Below are 16,673 nucleotides of genomic sequence, written 5' to 3'. Positions count from 1 at the left end.
AAACTACAAATTAAGTCAAGGTTGTTTTATTGATATTTTATGGTTATAGTTGATTTGAAATGTAATGTCAAAGTCAATCGGATCCGTCGTATGAAAATTGCATTTGTGGAATATACATTACTATGTATTAAGATATAAATGTGATTTTTATGAAATAGGTGGCAAATTACAGACGCATCACCTGATGATAAGCGATCAGACGCCGCCGATGGACACCCACAACACCTGAGGAGTCATAGATGCGTTGCTGGCTCTTTAAAACAGTCTAGGAGTGCACCATCACAGAATGTTAGTTAACAAGATGCTACTACTTTACTACAGAATGCGTATTACTTGTTATTTGTCTTTTACTATACACATGTACCTATTTAAGTAAACATAACATTGTATCTCAAAGACTATACCTATAGTGCATTAGTAAATAGTTCTTTACGATGCGACGTAAAGTTAACAAGAACAAAAGCTTTAAACTGTGTTTGCAATGACAGCAAACTTATGTGTAGAATTAACTTTCAGTTATTTACGACCTTTCACACAATTGATGCACTACCTACTTACTACGAGTACTCTACCATTAAGGGCATGTTGCACCACTGTCGATTAAATCTCTGCTAGTTTAACTGACGAGTATTTTGACATATATAATGTATTTTACGTAGAAAATGGATACGTTAAATTACTTCAATTGACATTAAATTTAAAATTTTAAAAAATAATAAAAATGAAACATGATAACGAGTTTAACGGTAAATATTTGACGTCAGATACTATAATGGAAATTAAATATAAAAACAGCACATTATCTTAGCAAAATAAATTAAATTCTTCTTTTAATGCATGTAATTACTTATAATGAATAATGAGAGCATTAAAAAAACGTGGTAAAATCGGCAAATGTCCATGACATGGAGGTATTGTAAGGTAAACAAGTATTATTCGTGGTTGGTAACGGATTACAAATATATAATTGAGATAAACGGTGAGAGAAGAGGATAATGGTCTTATTTTTTATGTAAACTTACGAAAGAATTAAACGATTATAATTTATTTTGTGTTAATTACAATGCTATGTTTTTCAGGTTTTATTTTTGCTTGTTTATTCATATTTATGGCTAAATTAGTGTCAAGTAATTGTGGATTTTAGATAAAACTAGCGTTTACCCGCGACTTCGTCCGCGTAGAATATAGCGTATCTACCTTGTAGTGAATATCAAAAGCAATAGACTATTTTTAATGTGAGTAAACGTTCCCGGGATCCAGATAGCAGAGATTGTTTCCTTCCTTCGTATATTGTGTACCTAGATCGTAGAAAGCAACAACCGATAAACATAGAATAAGTCTATTCAGTGCTTCCTTTACAAGCTCAGCATCCGATTAGACCTTAGAATCCGAACCTTCTTGCAAATGAAATGTTTGATGTTAAACAGGCTCTATAAATCAATCTTTATAGACTTTGATTGGTACCTAAATATCCATGCCATGGTTAAAGGAAAATGTATCTTACGACCATTGTTACTAAGCTTATGAGATGTTGGTATAGATATCTCATTATTATGGTAGGTACACTAAGGATTCCATTTTATTTCCAATTCTAACTTTGTGATTTAAATTTATTATAAAGCTATGTTGTTAACATAGGTAAATCATTAGGTATAATCGCTTACTTCAATCACATCGTTAATGACTGTTGTAATAGATATTTAAATCGCTTTATAAATAATGACAGGATACATTTAGGTAAGTGAAGCGTGGATGTCTAGATAAAGAAACCTTCGAACAGTACCTACTTAGGTTTCTTTACGCACTAACATGACCAAAGTTAAGAACTAAGTGCCTACAAGAGCTCTTGACAAAACAACTATATTTGGAGAGAAACTTTCGCATATATTTGTGACATCGACAACAGAATGTGAAAATGTATTTTCTGAGACAGTAAAGTACATCTTAGGAAACGGTTTTCTTCACAGCTAGGTATGTAGTACCTAGTTATCTGAAGAGAAGACGTTTTCCTCCTGAAGAAAGCTGGGAAATTTAGATAAAATTTAGTTTTTGGGAAAGTTAGTTTAAAGGCTGGTCGTAGCTTACAATTTTATGCTAGAGTAATAAGCAAGGCTGGCAATGTACCGTGTGGTCCCCGTATATGACAGGGGTTGGAATGGGGTGGTTTAGTCAGTAAGAATGTGATACTCCCTGCTTCCCTGGATAGGTCGGAGTCACTGGATAATTTTCCAACCTCAAAAGTGTTAAATATTTGTTTTTTTCTGTGTAAACTTATTAAGAGGCACTTGAGACTATTATAATGTTTTTCTAGTAACAATAGAGTGATAATACCGTCGTTTATAACTATGATGTTTAATTCATAGTAAATAAGTGTCTACCAATTATCGCCTTAGATAATTGCTGTAATGACGTTCACGTAACTGGGTACTTGATTGTTATTACTGTTATGTTATATTAGAAACCATAATCATAGATAATTACAACCTTAAAATAGAGCACACATCATTTCATATTACTTTTAGCCCGTAGGCCAAATACTGAGTTGGTAGTTACGCATTGTTTTTCATCAGTTATGTACATTATGTAATACATGGGATTATTGCATATGTTGTGATTCCGTACTGACAATTTACGTAGAAAATAATATAATACCGAGAATGGTTTCCCAAGAAATGTAACATTACATATCTATTTAAATAAAATAAAATTACACAAATTAATTAATGTAAATACATACTATCAAGTTATAATTAAACTATTACGGCTCACATAAACTGAAAGTACATGCTGCTTACAATTAAGAGTCCCGATATGACATGAAACTAATCGAACATCCTTGCGTTCTAGATTTTATGTGTCGCATATTTTAAGAAAATTACATGAATCGAGTACAAAAGCATTTAGCATATCAAAAATATTAGACTAGAATATATCTACTTATTAATTCATAATGATGTAACAGGAACTTTAAACGAAGTGTTAGCTACGTGTAGGTTCGATTATTTAGCATGAATCACTTCACTAAACTGCGATAATTTCATAAAGTAGCACAAGTGAATTAATTCACGCAGACGTAATTAATCGATTTTTTGCACTCGCACGGTTAATTAGGTATTCTGATAGGAGGATCTAACTGCTTTGTTTTATATGAACCTTAACTTAGATTTTTTGTAGAAGGATTTTTTGTGTTTTTTTTTTTATTGACCTTACAACCTGTTTTTTATTTAGGTGGTACCTTAATTAATAAGATAAACGTGTTTGTAAGTTCGTTGGCTTATTTGATTTTTAAAGGGTATTATCTAAATATTATGATCATGAGAGTTTGTTTGGACATACCTTGATCAATAACATAATTTGGTTAGTTTTCGTCTTCATCACTGTACCCTTAGTTTGCCCTACGTTTAAATAAAGTAATGGAAACGAGAGCGCGTTCAACATTCTGATTGGTCAGCTTGAATAAACCAATCAATCAGAGCTACGAACGCGCTCTCGTTTTGATTACTTTAAACGTAAAGCAAACTCATACTAAGGGAGTATGAGTTTGCTTTACGTTTACGCAGAACGTCCAGTTTCATTCGCAACATCGTAAAACAAAGCAAACAGATTCACTTTCACATACTTATTAGTACATTATTGTACTAACTATGTAATGTATTCGTAAACATTCGTTACAGTTACGCGACATGTAAGCACGTCGCCTGTCATAGGGGCAAGACAATGGCTTGTCAACTGCAGCCTGCAATACAACAACACAGGTGTCTTGTCACAAGTTTACACACCTGCTACTTACACAACCATCAATACTTATTTTAAAACCACAGTTTTCATGTGATGCAAACATATTTTAAAACAAAAACTGTTAAAATTGACATTCACCTAGTTTCTCAGATACAGATCAGATACACACAAAAAAAAAAAAAACAAGCTGTCAAATCTCCCGCCAAATCTCTGATTGGTTACTTATCTGTAATTCGACCAATCATTTAAATGACATTAGATCAAATGGATTAAATTGATTACCGTTCTAAAACCCGGTTTATATAATGTTATTAGCAGTATCTACTGGGTAAATAAAATGGTATTGAACTGGAGAAAGGTATAATGAACTATTTCTAAAACGATCAAGAATAAAATGCAAATTACTGATGCCAAACTTTTAAGCTCCAAACAAACTGATACCAAGTGTGATGCCATTTTACAAATGTATAAAATGTGATTGTAGATGGCTGTAAAATCAAGGTTCCACAAGGTTATATCCGTTATTACGAGGAAGCAATTGATACATTCTGTCAGTTCAAGTGTTTAAGGAAAGGTTAATGCACTTTGGTTATTATTGAAATCTCAGAGCAATTGTGTACAGATAATAAATGACTGGCTTTGTTTGACAAAGATGCGATTGCGATTACTGAGCACGCATGGGTTCATGACGCCTTTACAGGGACAAATCGGTCAAAAATAAAAAATTGAGGAAATGAAATGACATGTTTAAGTTCAGCTTACACGTAAAACAACTTAGGTACTATCTTAATATAATATAGTAATTAAGTTACATACTATTATCACAGATACAGTAGAATGGCTGACAGACTTGATTGCACGGCATTCAGCCGTATGGTGGCACTTAGGCTTAATTTAAGGCTCTATTATACCTCATATTAAACCTTTAACCTTAATAGCCCACAGATGATGTAGTCACTTATTCAGCCTAGATCGTCGTTCCAATTAGTTATGTAATTTAATTTTGATTAAGGTTTAATGTGATCGTTAAACCAAGAACGTGCCAAATCTTGTTTCTTTGTTAATATCTTAATCAATTAAGTTCTTATCAAAGACATTAATTCGACGAATTTCAAGACTTAATTACTATTTAATTGAGCTGAAAGAGTTTCCTCAATATTGTCTGGTATCATAAGTACCTAATATTCTTTGTTTACTTCTTTTTATATGGTCGTAATTTGACTTTTCAACCATATCTACTTAATATTATTTTATTTATTTATTTTAATAGAAATTTCTATCTTACGCCCGAAATTACTACCGATTTCCATCCAAAATCAGTGTATTGTGATGAATTTTTGACATGTCAAAAACCTAGATCCATCCAAAGGTTTGAATCTTGAAACTAATATAAATATCGACCGTTACAGAAGTTTGTATTGCTGTCAAAGATTGCAATACTACCATCTACAATTCTACATTTCTTTAGGCGCCTTCTTATATTGACAAAACCAACGACCGAACAATAGGCAAGGTCTCCTCGCTTTACTGCTTTCTCGCATCTATTTCAGCCAATATCGTAATTCTAACAGACCATGAAGATTTTAAACTTAATGGTTTTATTGTACGTGAGCGGGCATTCGTATAATATTAATCACAATATGTCACAAATAGCTCAGAAACCGTTAACTTTCATCTCAGTAAATCTATGCTTGATTGTTGCGTAGATCTTTAATATGCGTTTACAAATAAGGTCGTTTCTTCTCTTCTAAAGTTTCTCGTTTTACATGTTATGTATTTTATATTTAACTCTAAAAATATGCAAAATATAATTTTGAAACGTTAAATATCAAGGTTGACACCAAAATTTTTTTACAAACTCTTTTCACAAGAGTGTCGCAAGGTTCTGTTTTAGGACCAGCTTAATTTTTTTGGTATGTATTTTTAATTATATCTACATGACAGTTGTAACAAGGATAGCAAAAAAATATACTAAAAACATATAACGTATAGTAAGTGACCCGGTTGTGGCCACTTTAAGAATTTTGTCGACTTTGAGGCTTTCTTAACTTATAGTTTTTGTTATCACAAACATATTTCTTGTAAAAAGTCATTAAACATGTATTAATCTTGCCTAAGAAAACCCTTTTTTTTAAAGAACGTCACATAGATAAATAACTGTATAAAAAAGAAAAAAAAAGGGAGTTTGTGCCATTTTTGGCCAGATTCGTGCCATTTCTGGCCACGGTCGTGTGCCAGTTCTGGCCATCAAAAAATACAATAAAAGTAATCAAAATTTATTAATTAAATTTGACATTTTAGAAACAATAGTTTTCATTTAGTTTGGAAAATATTATTACTTCACTTGAATTTAACTTACAAATAAAGAGATCAGCATTTATATGACGTTGGTAAAAGCTGCAAAGTAAACTGACCTCCCCTTTGTGTGAAGGCAATTTATTGCATCTCTGAAAATGAAAAATGTATTTGTTGATATGTAAAGCCAAGGAAAAATAATAAATAAATTACGATAAATGACTAGAAGTGGGGCGTCTATGTACAAAAGTTTTGGCCAGCCATGTGGCCAAAGATGGAGAAATTCATAATTTTGTCTCCATTAGTGGCCACCTTCTAATACCCTCACTTCAAAAACATATGGCGACAAAATAACTTTAGTTTCACTTAGACAATATATTCGTCATGTAGTATTAACATAAACATCCAAACAATAAGCAAAGATTTAAAAAATAAAAACCAAATCCTCACCCGCTCGCCTTAGCCTTTTAGTTAAGATCTTAACAATTTCACCCTCAACTAAAAATAATGACTTATTGCATCGAAGTGAAGTTCGACACATTAAAGCTGCCAACGGTATCAGTATCTACAATATTCAATATTTTAAATTCTGTACATCACAGAGTAATTTATTTGTCCATGCCTTAGTTATAAATATTTGAAGGCCCAAATGGCCACAAAGGGGTCGATGGCCACAACCGGGTCACTTGCCCTAGTTGGTTTGCAATTATTTCAAAGCCATACTTGGTGTTACATACTGTTTTTTTACCATTTAGTTTTTTTTTTATTTTATAACAACTACATTACATTGTGCCTAATTAAGTTTTTCTTTACATTTTATTTACATTACAGCAGCAGTTTTATTAGATAGGTTAACTACTGACACTGCAATCTATACATATAATAAAATCGTAGAAAAGTGCTGTCTGTACATTGAAAATAAAAATAAAAAAAATAGCAGGGGTTATTGTTATGTCGATGTCGAACCCAAAAATGTAATTAACTTTTTTTTTGTCTGTTTGTCTGTTTGTCTGTTTGTCTGTTTGTCTGTTTGTCTGTTTGTCTGTTTGTCTGTTTGTCTGTTTGTCTGTTTGTCTGTTTGTCTGTTTGTCTGTTTGTCTGTTCGTCTGTGCGCGCTAATCTCAGAAACGGCTGATCCGAGTTGGATGCGGTTTTCACGAATATATTGTGGGATGCTTAAATTTACATTTAGTGTTTGTTTCATGTCAATCGGTTCATAAATAAAAAAGTTATGTCAAATTAAAGAATCACGTCGAACATTCTATGCTTATACCATTAATCTCCGCAACTATTTGACCGATTTGGTTGAAATTTGGTACAGATATAGTTTTGAACCTTAGAAAGGATATATATAGGATAGTTTTTATTTGTTTTCTATCGTTTTTATTATTAGTATTTGTTGGGTATCGGCCGAGCGCTTCGGTACTGTTGTGGAAATAGTGTACTATAAGTCGTATGATTATTTGTCTGCAGTGGTCCTGCTGTTTCGTATATTCTAAATTGGTTTCGTTGTATTTGTCTATTAAAAAGTTTATTTGTTGGGTTTTCCTGGTTAAATTATTTAACGTAGGTTTAGTTTGATATCGATTATTAGTAGTTACTGTAGTTAGTTTGTTTAATAAAATTGTAAGTCTATAATTTATAAATTAATTAGATTTAAGTCGTTTCTTTTAAATTATTTAGTTTAAGCTTGGTTTGGCTTGGTATTATAGCATTGAGGATAGGTTGTAATATAATTTCTTTTTTAATTGTTATAAATTCGTAATTCGTAGCTTTCTTTAATTCTTTAGTTTTAAGTTAGTTTTCATCTTAAGTTCGGAAAGATTATAATATTTCTTTAGTTTAAGTCCGTTTTTAAACTATTTTTTCAATGCCCTAAGTGAGTATACATCTATTAAATTCAAACGCAGAGCTCATTATGTTGATTTTTGAGGAGTTCCCTAGAATATTTTCCACATCTCATTTTTGAAGAGATCCCGCGAAATCGGGAACTATGTGGTTAAAACCAAAAATTTGCCGGAAGTCACTATTCCACACGAACGAAGTCGCAGGCTATAATAAATCTGTAGAAGGGTATTGACCCTTCTACAGATTTATTCTATATTTTGAATGAACAGAATTGTCTGTTCATTGAAAATATAGAAAAAATAAATAGCAGGGTGTTACTGGGTCGATACCAAACCCAAATATGTGATTATTATTTTTTTGTCTGTCTGTCTATATATGTTCAGGCATCACGTGAAAACTAACGGTTTGATTTCGATGAAACTTGGTATAATTAACTTATTATCCTGGACATAAAATAGGTTACTTTTTATCCTGGAAAAATACGTAGAAAAAAATCTTTATTTTTCAGTTTTATTCTGCTCAACAGCAGTAGCTCAATAGAGGGATCTCCTTAATTATTATGGGCCTTGCCGTATTTGGGTCCAATAGATATTTATAAGATGTCATTTTCACAGTTACTCAAAATGGAGAAATAAAACTTCCACGCGAAGACCGACATCCGCGCGGACGGAGTCGCGGGCAGAAGCTAGTAAATATCATTTTTAATGGCGGTCCTAGTCATTTTTAATGGTCTCTAAGTGATCGGTTTTATGGCATATGTTAGAATGCTTTTATTGCTGTTAAAAGGGCAATTCTATGGAAGTTTCAATCTGCTAATTGCTTTGCGTGTTACTATTACATCAGATACTACTCTAATACTATGTAATCGACCATATAAATAGATTATATGGCTATTGCTTGTTTTATTATATTTTTTAACCTTTCTTGATGGACTATTCACTTTTATCATTGTTTCTCTATAACTGTTCCGTAAGAAGTTAGGAATCTTCGATCCTCGTAAAAGTTCTTTATATCGCCTGTAATGTCATTTGGAAAATAATTATAAAGAACTTTGTGTTTTCACGACATATTTATGATACCAAAGAACGGAACCTATGTATGTATCATGGCTGCATATTAATACGTCTACTGTTTTTATTTCCTATATTAGGTATATAAATAAAACCAATAAGTTCAGCTGTATATTCGGTAATAGCCGCACACTACATCAAACCAATATTGATTCCACGTTCGTTATCCACTATTTTATTTTCGACTTCGCTTGTTAGTTGTAAATTGTAATTATCAAATCATAACCCGATGGATAGGTTTTATTGAACATTCTTCTCTACTGTTTTTATATCGCCGGGCCAAGTTTTATGAGTTTCGATTTCTTATTTGTCAGTCATATAAGTACTATCTACAGAATCTGTAATTACTTTTATGTAAGTTGGATTGAACATAGTTATGTATATGGTTTCTTCGATGATTATATTATCAAAGGCCATCTTATTGACAGGTTCATTGGAACCAATGGTATGGTTATTAATTAACTTTCAAAATGACATAGGTTCCGTGTTTTTTACTACTATTCGAAACAGATTTGATTGATTGCTCTGTTGGAGATGGTGATTTCAAATTCTGAGTAAGTATTAGTACATTTAAATTCATTTGGATTTTTTATTTCCAAATTGTAAATAACTAGTAACACAGAGTCCTGTTTTATCATAGTTATCATAGCTTTCGTCTGGTTGAATCGTTCGTTAAGAAAAGTTTGGTACAGCTGTTATTACACACTTACACAAAAAAGACAGAAGACTTAAGAACAGATTCACTCACGAAATATTCTTACTAAAGTAACTTTAAAGTTACATGTAAGTTATTACATTATATTCTACATTCATACGTCATTAATAACATTAAGTAATGCTCGTTGTTTAAACGGCGAAGCAATGTGAAGGTTGTTTTATTGTAAACAGCGTTGTAAGTTGTAATGTGTAATGATTTATACAGTAAACTTCATTAGATAGGAATCCGAGAACTATACACATCTGACTACCTCTATGTTATAAACACATGTAATAGTCTACACTTATAAACACACATATTGTAAAAATCTTTTTTTTTTAATTACACATTTTATAATGTAAACAAGTTCTGTGATATAATGGGAACTTTCCACCGTAACACGCTGCGGCACTACGCCCACTGTTGCTTTTGTTGCCCGTTTTACGAAGTATATTTTTATAGTAATTAGTACTACGAAATAATACATTCCTTTATTGTGCAAATTATACAAAAAAATTATAGAAAGAGTAGAAACAGTAATTAGATTAATTAGTCACGTTGCGCTGCTTTACTAGCCCAAAACTAGAATTATTTATTGCGTATAGAATCTAGAAACTTAATGCAAACTAACATATAACAATGGAAACTAATAGGAATGACCACGAACAAAAAATACCTTTTTGTTAGCTAAATTTAAGTATACCTACCTGTTCCTATTGTGTAAAGTTTTAATAACCTTATACATGGAACAATACCTAGTAAATATTGGCTATTAGAATAACGTCTAGAAGATATTCAATATACATGCAAGAAAAGCAATTTTCCATCATGTCCACGTCCATAGTATATTCTACAAACATATTGCAATACGGCCTTAGGCCTAGGTGACAACCATTTGATTTCGTCAACTCTCTATGCGAGATAAACAAATATTTACCTACCTACGTACTCTGTACCTTCGAACAAGAAACCTGGTGTTCATCCATTGCGCATTTACATCGGATATGTTGAAACCGTTGATATAGGAATTACGCAATGTATTGCTATTGTGAAGTATGTATCGCGACATGAAGGAGGTATTATTTATTGTTGTAATATGTTTGTAATAGCATGTACTTTACGCATAGAACGAGCGATGGAGATGGACAACTGTTATTGCAAGTTCGTAAGTTCGCATGAGAAATACGAAGTAACTTCAGAATTACCTATGAATTACTAGTTGCTTCTGTGAATATTATATATTTTATAGGATTAACTATTTTTCAGAAAAATCTCCCAAACTTTCTCACTCTAAACTCTTTCCCTGAAAAAAGTTAACAATTTTCGGGTTTCAGCGATACCAAAGAACAAGTTTAAGTTTAGATACACCACAAAGCCATTACGTGACTTTACTTAGTTAATAACAGCTTTTTATTTAACTACAATGACTAGCTGTCTACTTATTTCGAAGGTTTTTTACATAGATTTGTGATTCTTTTACTGGGGTCGAGGCTAACTACTAAGCTAGCCAATCTTTAAAAGGTGATTGCCATAATAAATATATTTGGATATGTCTAGTTTACTATCCACATAGTAATATTGACTATCCACACTGGACATAATGGACCGTCCACACGATTAATAGGGAGTATTGCTGCCCCATATCTGTAAAATATGCAGACTATATAGTCCCTTAGTCGACCCCTGTGCTACCAACAGGAAGAGTAGGGTTTTGACAATAAGGTATCCACCATCATCATATGAATAACAGACCGGGGATTGAACCCAATATAATCTCGTGCGTCACGTCACGTTTATGAGCCTAACCAACGAGGTAATTTACAAAAAAAAAATACACGAGGCAATTATTACTTAAAATAAAAAAAATAACCGGCTCTAACTATGTAAACGGAAAGCCATAAAATTTTAAAAGCAACTAGGTATAATACAGCCTACGGTACAATTGTAATAATGTTGAAGTAACTACAGAAAAAAAGGTTTTATAACTACATTCTTGGTATTTTCCACTTTAAAACAATGTATTTTTTCTACCTACTTTGGACCTACGACTGCCAGTAATTATCATTCTACTTTGACAAATATCTACGTAATCATTAAAGTCGTACCCGATAGTATATTTGCTAACATACTTTTGTAGCATCGGTATTGGATAACTTGCAAAATATCTACTAGAAAAACTTTAAGTATACTTGAAGATATGGCTAGCAAATAGCTACTGGTATTCATCGATGTAATATTTCTTGTATTTATTTGTCTACAATACGTAACACATCACGCCATTGGGTACTTACCGAACAAGCAAAGTCAAAATCCATTTCAAAATAAATATATAGTATTGTAATAGTATAGGTAGTATTGTACCAATAGGTAGAGACTATGTTATCATCTATTATATAAAAATAAGTCGGGTTTTCCTTCCTGACGCTATAACTCCAGAATGCACAAACCGATTTCCACGGTTTTGCATTCGTTGGAAAGGTCTCGCGCTCCACGAGGTTTATAGAAAAAAAAAACTCAAGAGAAAAGCCAGAAGACATGGAAAATCATTGGTGGCGAAACGGAGTTCGCCTGGTTTGCTAGTTACGTCTAAATTTTGCGCCGCAAAAGGGCAGAACTAATCTTGTCAGTCCCTTAGCAATAAAACGCAAAGGAATCTGTATAGAAATGTCTAAGACCTCTCTCTATTATACGAAACATCATTGAGATTACAATTTCATAATAACGAGAACCAGTTAGGAGCAGTTAGCTGCAACCAGTCGACCACGTGCGACGTACTCAGTACAAACTACTACTAACTATGTTAAACACACAACTAATTGTTGAACAACTCTCACTCAAAGCATTCTGAAAAGTGAACTTATTAGGAAATGTACTGCAGTTGATGTTTCATTTAGTGAACTTTGAAGTTTGGCTACAAATAACCATGACCGTCAATTTTTATGGGTTTTTAGCCTTTTCTATCTGGATCTGACTAGTTTACCTACGATAAAAACATTGTTGATTTATTTCCTATGTATTACAGCTTCCCTTAATTTTTAAAAGACGAGGATATCTTTTAAGACTTTGTTTTCTTCTCTTAAATAATGTCTCTCATACATATGTATATGTATAGAAATCCTTAATCAAGGACTATAACAATAATACTAAGTGTTCCACGGTGCAGTAAACTGCAAACCTGGCAACCGTAACTAAGTCTTTGACCTTTAAATAACAATATAAACGGAGCGATAAATAGGTACCTAAGTGGTTATATACACAGCAATTATTAAAGGCCAACAAGCAGAAGATATCTACTTTACATATTATTTATATGTATAAAAAATACCTCGTAAGAAAAACCAGTAAGTGCTAGTCGCACTAAAAGCTTCATAAATGCGTGCTTGAGGTTAAAGTCCTAAGTGTTGAGATGGTTGTCCATTATTTTTAATGGAACCACAAGATACTAGGCTACCTACTATAAAACTCGGCTAGCCGTATCAACGACTAATCGGTGTAAACACTGGATCAAGATGTGCCCCAGGGACATGTATTAACTGCTTTGAATCCCACAATCAAATCAATGAGAAAATGATATCGTTGGGGAAAACGAGGAAAATCGATCTCGATACTCGTATACGTACGTTATTTTGTAAACACTGCCGCTACTTGGATGTTTAAGTAATAACATCGTAGTCCCATTACATTCAACAACATAGCTTAGCTGGTGAAATGTAAGCTATGATAATTACCTTAATTTGTTTTTACAGTGCGTATAACGTAAATTGTAGGTACGGGGTGAGAAACGGTCACCATAGCTTACCGTATCGTGCTCTGCAAAATACCAGGAGGCATCGCAAGTGCCTTGCTGACTATGTCAGAATCTTTATAATTATCCTATCATTGCCTACTGTATCTGCTCAGGATATACTGGATACGGTGTACCTAATAGATGTTTTATTACATTCTTGTTCAAAAATAAAACCAAGTCATATTAAGTTCAATGGCATTGGAAGAACTTCTATCTTGTATCTAGGAACAGGACACTTGAAACCAAAAAACCTTGTGTATAAAGCAAGTATGTACTGCTTAAACTGACCGTGTACATTTGTTTATCTTATACATCATTATTTACTATTTACTGATACTTAGCTTCCGTGATACGTTTTAATTATGCGGCGCTTAACGACTCGGGCTTAAATAGATTGGACTTTTTTCAATGGTTCGAGGTTAGGCATTTTGAATCTCTCAAGAACGTATTTACGTACGATAACAGGCGTTCATAGATTTAAAGTTCATGATCCTATAAGTTAACTTGCGTAAGAGGATTTCCAATGGGGCATATTAAGTAGAGATCTCAATTATTAGGTAGAAATTTTTGCCAAAAATTTCAATTTAAGTAACAGCGGACTACACTCAAATTATGTTATGACATTTGAAAAGAAAACGGCAATTTGACCACAATTACCGAAACTCGAGGACAAATTGTGTGACGTAAGTTATGTAGAAGGTATAATTTAATTCAGTAGTGCGACTGTTGTGGTACAATTTCAGTATACACTGTAGTATATAGAGGAATAGGTATTGTTGTATTTGTATTGCCACATTGAACGCGGAAAGCGCTTAAGCCTGAGTTGGGAAACGTTTGCCACGTCTTCACGACAACACAGATATTACAAAATTAATCTCATGTATGTTAGTCAACTGTATATTAACACATTAGATACAATGTGCTGGATAAACACCGGTAGGATAGGCTCGAGATTTCATTAAATATCATTCGCTGAGCAGTTACTGACTCTCGGCAACTGAACCAAAAAAAAACCATTTGAAATATAGTTTTGTGTGTTATGCACTTAAATATTGAAGAACATTGATTACTTACGAGAAAAAGGCCTTCACAATATTACATATGTATACGCAATAGGTAGTTAGAAATACGTATAGTTGTGTTAATTCGGTCGTACGGTGGTCTAGGGACGATTTAACGCAAAATGTTGCTATCAATTTGAACACAACGCTTCCCCCAACCTTTCATTGACATTTAAGTGGATTGTAGACAAAAGGCACGCCGGGAAATGTTATAATATCGTTTGGTAACACATAATTGATGAGATGTTATGTAGCATCCTATGTAATTTGGTCTTTAAATGTCATGAACACTTGATGATATATGAACGCAAATAACGTAACTTGTAACGTAGAACAGCTGCTTACACCGCCTACATTTAATCGTATTTTTTTTTTTTCATTCTTTATTTTCATTATATTGATACTACTGGTAAGTAGAGTTTAATGAAATTAATTAGATGAAAGGGAAATCTTTCGAAAGGGGTCTAATATTATAAATAAGAATTTACCAAAAGAAAGAATAATTTCAAAAATTTTTATACGCCTATCCAAAGTACGGAAGCTACATAATTCACAAATATACAAACAGTACCTAAGTACGATATTTATTCATTAACTTGAGCTAACAACAATTATGTTTGTCATCGTATAATTCAGTGTCGAAGTGAATCAAGTGTACTTCACTAAAACAAGATGGTTGCACATCATTGAACTTTGAACTGTTAGTATTAATGTCCTCTCGATATCTTAATTTAAATTACAAAGTAATAAAAGAAACATATGGCCTTCAAAGAGATTAATGGTTTGCCATTTTTTGAGGAATGAAGAAATAGTTAATAAGTCTTTGACTGCCAATAGAAAACTGTTGAAGGCAAATCCTCCGCTAACGTCGGTCACCGGTGACCACCACGGCGTTCAATGTGTTAAGTGTTTAACGTCAAATGCCGCAAACTGTTGCAAACTCCGAAAGAAAGTAGTGAATCTGAATCATTAGTTTATAATATAGCATACATAGGTACAGTACATACGAGTGTGGTAAAAATGACATACCATTTAGGTACCTAGTGCAATACAACTTCACGGTAGCTAAGAAATCATTAGGTGTGGAAATATACAGTAATGTGTGGACAGACTGCAATTGTAACATTTCTCACACTGTATCCAACGTGTCGGTGATTATATTATAGAAACCCATGTAAACACCATGCGCTGTGTAATTGTAACAATCCATTTTATGACGATTGTTTCACTCGACTTCGCTCTTTATTGTTTTGCTCCAGAAAATTATTGTTCTCTTAGCTTTATTGATTTAACTTAATCTTATACTATTAAAGACCATAATTATGTAGCCAAATAAATATTATAGTAGGTCTAGGTTCAATATTCATTTAGCATTCGAAATTCTTTACGATAGCTGCTACTGATTCGAAAGAAATTGGTGTTACATTTAAGTACACCTCTTGATGGCAATTAATTGTCACAAAGCTATCTTCAAACCCTAAGAGATTAATTTATTACGCAATTTTAACAAGTCTTTATGTATAATATGTATATAGGTAACTACGTGTCACCACAACATAAAGAAATTACGACTCGTACGTGTGTTGCACTAATGTACAAGAGTAATTAGTAATTTAGCACTAACCTTGTTTGTTGATGTCCCATAACACGACGGTGCAGCCGAGGCGAGCTAGTCTCAGAGCAATAAGGCTGCCCAGACCACCACCGCCGCCCGTCACCACGGCAATAGCACCCTTAAGGTCCTTTTTCGGTCGGCCAACAATGCTCAAGTAAACAGCCTTTATCACATAACCAATGCCGACGATGACAAACATTATAATGTCTATAATCGCTTGCACGACGGTATACTTGTCCCTCATACATTCCGGGATCTCCCTCGTCAGAGGTCCCGGCCTCATGCCGTTCACATATTCTTGTGTTTCGACTGACATCTTTGTTTTGTTTGTTGTGTGTTTTTGTTTTTGTTTGGCTAACCACTGAACATTACTTTTCACTGATTGTTTTGTAACACTTCACTTGTTCCTGTACCTGTAACAAAATATTAAATGTTAGTGGACCTCAGAAAACCTAGTTACTTGATAATGTAATTAGTGATAAAAAATGACTGGTATAAAAAAATCTATTATGTAGCTAGGTAACTAACACTAAGAGGGCCCGGTGCCTCCCTTAAGTGCTGA

At 33.1% G+C, this 16,673-nt stretch overlaps 1 protein-coding gene across 1 annotated transcript in view; it reads right to left on the bottom strand.

Moving 5' to 3' along the window:
• LOC118271630 (retinol dehydrogenase 10-B) overlaps positions 1 to 16,427 on the bottom strand; it is a 30,572-nt gene extending 14,145 nt beyond the window's left edge. Inside the window, exon 1 of the mRNA XM_050693804.1 lies at positions 16,121 to 16,427. Coding sequence (XP_050549761.1) covers positions 16,121 to 16,427 — 307 coding nt within the window. The remainder of the gene's footprint in view (positions 1 to 16,120) is intronic.
• Positions 16,428 to 16,673: the final 246 nt, after the last annotated feature.

The sequence above is a fragment of the Spodoptera frugiperda genome, chromosome 5 (genome assembly GCF_023101765.2).
Source record: "Spodoptera frugiperda isolate SF20-4 chromosome 5, AGI-APGP_CSIRO_Sfru_2.0, whole genome shotgun sequence".
NCBI classification, from domain to species: Eukaryota; Metazoa; Arthropoda; class Insecta; order Lepidoptera; family Noctuidae; genus Spodoptera; species Spodoptera frugiperda.
The sequence above is the reverse complement of the archived record's forward strand: the minus strand, read 5'-3'. Positions and strand labels throughout refer to the sequence as shown.